General features: G+C 31.4%; 1 protein-coding gene across 1 annotated transcript; it reads left to right on the top strand.

Annotated features, from left to right (window-relative positions):
- Positions 1-1317: 1317 nt before the first annotated feature.
- Positions 1318-3188, top strand: LOC105843837 (gamma-aminobutyric acid receptor subunit beta-1). Its single transcript, XM_065801527.1, has one exon. The coding sequence runs from the start codon at positions 1748-1750 to the stop codon at positions 3140-3142; it is 1395 nt and encodes a 464-aa protein (XP_065657599.1). The 5' UTR covers positions 1318-1747; the 3' UTR covers positions 3143-3188.
- Positions 3189-5427: the final 2239 nt, after the last annotated feature.

Below are 5427 nucleotides of genomic sequence, written 5' to 3'. Positions count from 1 at the left end.
GACCTCTCAGTTCTGAGCCGGAACTCTAACCACTGTGACACGGCTGGTCACGGCAAACTGAAGATACATTGTAGGTTTTCTTTCTTAATTTGCATGCAGATGTAGTTAGTTTTCTAGCAAACGCATTATGTCAAAAAAATATTTTATGGAGCATAATTTTGATTTACCATAAACTGAAAAGTTAATTAGAAAATTGACTTAAGCATACTCATGTGCAAAGTAGCGTCACTTTGCACATGACAGTTTTGAACATGGGTCGCTCAATTTAAACACGACATTGATGACGCCAAATGCAATGAAGCGCAAATTACAGCAACAACACAATAATAACAGCAACTAATCAACCACAAACTGCTCTTTTTTTTACATCAATTCAAGTCAGTTCAAGCGTCGTTGCCCTATGGTACCATCTAAAAAATTATTCACGACCTTCTTACCATATAAACAGCTTACGATAGCTAAAATGGCAAAGTATATAGACTTTTGCCGGCAAAGTTTGGTCAAATTCATTTATGTAAAGATTTCACGGACGATGAGCCCTAGCACTATCTAAAACCGTTCGGCTGCAAACAATCAAGTTGTACATGGGTGGGTGTTGAGAATCCCCAAGAACAATTGTCCGGTTAGGCAAATTTGAGTCTAAATGCATGGTTTCTATCATGTTTAAATCAACATACTCTTTTTTGGTCAACTGTCTTGATGAGAGAAAAACCATAAGTACTCAAATCTACATCAAAGACTGCCTCAACCTATTCTTTGTGCTATTGAGAAAAAATGACTAGTTGCTTTACTGGCACCTTGTCATTTTTTTATTCTAGCAAAATAAAACATTACCTGAATTACCATTAAAACGCTCAAAGCCTAAAAAAGCAGATAAAAGGTATGTTTACCTGAATACCCAAAGAAGAGTGATTAAAGAAGTTCGAGTAGTATCTGGAGTGGATGTATACATAGAAAATTAGGGCAAAAAATTTGAAAATTTTTTTAAAATAATTTAAAACTAAAAAAGAAGAAATAATAATAAATTAATAAAATAGGTGAATTAAAGATAATTTTGATGAATAAATAACTGACAGACTTTTCTTTTTGCTGTAAGAATTTTACGAAAGAATTGTAAGGATTTTACAAAAGTATAGTTAAATAGTAATGGGCCTGTAAAAATAATATATTATTAAATTATTAATTTTAATACTTGATTAAACTAAAATATTAAATAATTAAACTATGAATAAGTAGAGAAGCTTGGTAACTAAGGTAACTATAACTGCAGCAATAGGTGGTAGTTATAATAGTAAACATGCAGAAATAATCTAGATATAATAATAGAATTTTAAGTTGTATATAAAAGAAATATATATTAACAGGAATGACACACAGGTTGTTAATTTAAACGGACCCAACTTTTATTATGATTTTTTTTTGCCTATATAGTGTTGGCCGCGTTTCATTACTAACTTTTTTTCTTATTAATCGGTTTATTTTAACTAATTTTTAATCTTTTTGTATGTGTATATTTTTTTTTTTTTTTTTTTTTGTATTTTAAATAGTATTAAAGTAGTTAACGCAACAGTAACTAATATACGGGTATATCATTAATTAACTAAACTTAATTAAAAATTTTTAATTTTAAAATCATTACGGTCATGTGTTAACATTTTGTGTCTGGCAAAGAATATAAATTTAGCGACACTTAGAAATCACTTTGAAAACACTTTAAAAATACTTAGGCAAGTAATATAAATCAACAATGATTTATTCTAATAACCAATCAGATTCTGAGAAAGCGTTCAAATGGCACTCCAGAATATTGCAAAGCGAAATAGTGAACCAGTATTCAGGAGAAATGTTTCTACGAATTGTCCTTGAAACTCCTATAAGTAAAAATTTACAAATAGATTGGTATAGCAATAATAATATATTATGTTTGAAGCAATCAAAATTTGGTGGAATGTGGCGAATTAGCAAAGTAACAGATGAAGCTGTGTACTGTAAAGTTGATAAATTAGAAGGATATGAATGGGAAGTTGAGGAATCTCTTGAAGCAGATTTTAATGTTAACATTGTTAAAAACTCATATAATGATAATAAAAACTTGCTTGGATATGCTTTCTTTTCATCTCCAATATATGTACATTGTCGATGCACTTTGTTAAATTTAGATGAAATTGATACAGTCGGTCAATCATTTGTTGCGTCTGTTTATTGTGAACTGCGCCTTCGTGACATAAGTACTTTATCCGATCCTCTATATGTTAATGAATATTTACAAATTTTGAATATTATGGAGCATGTGGACTTTTTGAATATTAAATCAGAAGAATCAAAGGAAACTTACAACAGTTATTCATTATCATCACGATCAGTTGATTCTAAGTTATTATATGATTACACATTAAAAATAAAAGCCAAAGCTACATTTTCAAAAGGAATGGAGCTGAAAATGTTCCCTTTTGATGAACAATTATTAAATATCATACTAACAGTAAATCGGCCATGTTCCGGTGTAGTTCTTATTCATAATATTGAATATACAAGTAAATTTTTATGTCGAAGTTTTCAACATGATGGAGCTTTTAAAATAGTATTTAATGAAACAATGTTTGGAATTGTAAGCAAAAGCGATAGAAGTGAGTCATCATCAGGTTATGAGTATCCCAGAATAACGTTTAGCATTTTACTCAGTCGTCGTTCTCGTTCTTACATCAGCAACACAATGATTCCAATTGCTGTGATTTCCTGTCTGTCATTAGTTAACTTCGGTTTAAATGAAGATGGGAGTAAAATGGATACAAGCTCAAGGTTGTCTATCACACTTACTCTACTATTAACTGCTGTTGCATATAAATTTGTGGTATCATCTGCTTTACCTGTTTTACCATATAATACCCTACTGGATTGGTATGTATGGTTTTGTTTTGCTTTCATTTGTTTAAATGTGTGTGAAGTGACATTCTATCCTACATATGTTTCTTCTTTTCCTCCAGAAGGTAGATATGCTATTTCAAAGAATGAAACTAATATATTTTATATTTTCATTGTTATATTTGTTATTGGAAATCTTGTTTGGTTAGTTTTTATATTATGGTATCTTTCTAAGCTGAAAAAAACTCATCATTTAAAAAAATTGCAATTGTACTTATAGTTTGTAGAATATACTTATAATATAATAATACTTCGTAGATAACATATTTATGGCTTATTTCTATTCCTTTTTAAACATGATATTTGACATCGATACAGACTTAATTTTTTTAAAGTATGTAAGAAAATATTAACCTAATGATATTAAAATTGCCCCACGACCCTAAAATATGATTGGCTGATTCCATTTTGGCGCGCAGTGCTATAACTTTATTGATTGACACAAAACAATGCAAACAAATTTTTCAAAAAAAAAAAGCAATTATAAATTTGTAATTTAATGGAAAAATTAGTTCGTGGTACACAACTATTGCAGGACCAAATAGTCGTATGACAGTTGTGCGACTATTTGGAAGCCTTAATTGATATTTAAACTTGAAATTAGTTCTAGAATAAAAATTTTGTGAAATTGATTAGCTTGAGTAAGTTGAATGAGGTAACATTTTTCTAGCTAAACCGCGTTAGTTTATGTGAAGACAGGCGTTGTCACAGAGGAAGTAAACTTTGTCGTGTGCCAGGCATTTTTTAAGAGTACTGCTTGAAACACAGTAGGTTGCTGTTGTAATTGTGGTGTTGAGTGGAAGCAGTTTCCATTACATAATGCCGCGCATTATGTACTGGAAACTGGGAACTGCGTCCAATGTTATGGCCTAGCCATTGATGGTCCTTGGTGTGGTTTACGTAGAGTACCAATTTTTCATCTTCGGTGATGACATTATCAAGCCAGTTAAACATGCTGTGAAAAGACAATAGGTTTATGCAGGTGTCTGCTTGTTATATATATATATATATATATATATATATATATATATATATATATATATATATATATATATATATATATATATATATATATATATATAAATATAGACCAAATCGCAACTAATTTATTTTCGTTAATATTACGTTACTTTTAAATCAAATCGACATCAAGAGTGTAGGCAATTTAGTGATGGGAACTCAAAAGAGCAAGATGATTAAATCGCTTTTGAAACATCATAGAAAGCAAATAAGTCTTGAACCTACAAAGACAGGAAGAAGATTATTCACGCGTACAGGATGTGACAGTCATGCATAATAAATTTTTTACCAACTTGGAAATTAATGGAAAAAATTTGGCAGAGAACATGATCATGGTCGACAACCACGTTTAAAACAGATTTAAAAACATTATCATAGTCGGATGTTCTTGAGTTTAGTATTATCCACAAACATATAATGCAATGTAGCTTAAGCTTTCCATAATCTTCAAAGTCATTTTTATAGAAGGCGTCAATAAATCCTACATTCAAACACTGACCAATGATAAATTTGTTGACATCAGTGGTTTGCGTCGGTTCAAGTTGGTTTTCAAATCCCGTTATGACACAATCCAGATGTTTTTTTTTAATTTTTATTTAGGTGCCCCAAGAAGTCTTATCACAGAGCACCGTGGATGAGCATTTAATTGGAAGTTCACGCCTCCTTCCTAACCGGTGTCGCAAAATGTGCCCAAAGGTGGAGTTTGAACCACGGATTATTTGTTTCTGAGACTAGTGTGCTACCGCTGCACCACGTCTTCTCAATATATAAAATCACGCTAAAACATATTAAAACTGGCGGTAATTAAAACTGGCGGTATTGTTCCTTTGGAGTTTTAGCAAAGTTTAGAACACGGCTTCCAGTGAACCGTGATAGAGTTTTACGTTTTCGTCGCATATCCAGCTCTTCAAGTAAACTAGATTCTGCTGCTATAACAGCCACATCCCTTATGTCTTTGAAGTGAGCGTTACACCGGGTTTCATTTAACAACTCTTTCAACACGTTGATGGTTTTTCTGCTTGGCAAAAATTAAACTTTATGCCTTAAATGTTTTTCAATAAAAATCTAATATTATACTTTTATTAAAAAAGTTTTTTTTAAATAAATCACTTAAAAACAAAATAATATCTGTTCACCTTGTAGTGCTGTATTAGCTTCCTCAATTATGGTAAAGATCATGCGCGAAATCCCTAATTTGTCAAACAAGCCGGTGCTTCTGACCTTTTTTGGGCTCAATTGTCCAAATATTTTTAGAAAACCTCTATAAAACTGATGGTGGAAGAATAGTTGCTTGTAATTGAAGTAATTGGTAATACGGCCACTTTGACATTGTTGCGGCCACTTTACCCCACTTGCTAGATCCTCAAATCCAGCAAGTAGGGCAAAGTAGCCGCAATGATGCTCCACTTTATATATTTTCTGAAGTGCAAAATTTTTTAAAACATCCTTGGTGTTTTGGAAACCTACGGGGAAATGCAGTGAGTC

The sequence above is a fragment of the Hydra vulgaris genome, chromosome 07, assembly GCF_038396675.1.
Source record: "Hydra vulgaris chromosome 07, alternate assembly HydraT2T_AEP".
Classification (NCBI taxonomy): Eukaryota; Metazoa; Cnidaria; class Hydrozoa; order Anthoathecata; family Hydridae; genus Hydra; species Hydra vulgaris.
The sequence above is the reverse complement of the archived record's forward strand: the minus strand, read 5'-3'. Positions and strand labels throughout refer to the sequence as shown.

Bases quoted from the DNA above. Each gene is read 5' to 3' on its own strand.
- LOC105843837 (XM_065801527.1), top strand. From the start codon at position 1,748: ATGATTTATTCTAATAACCAATCAGATTCTGAGAAAGCGTTCAAATGG.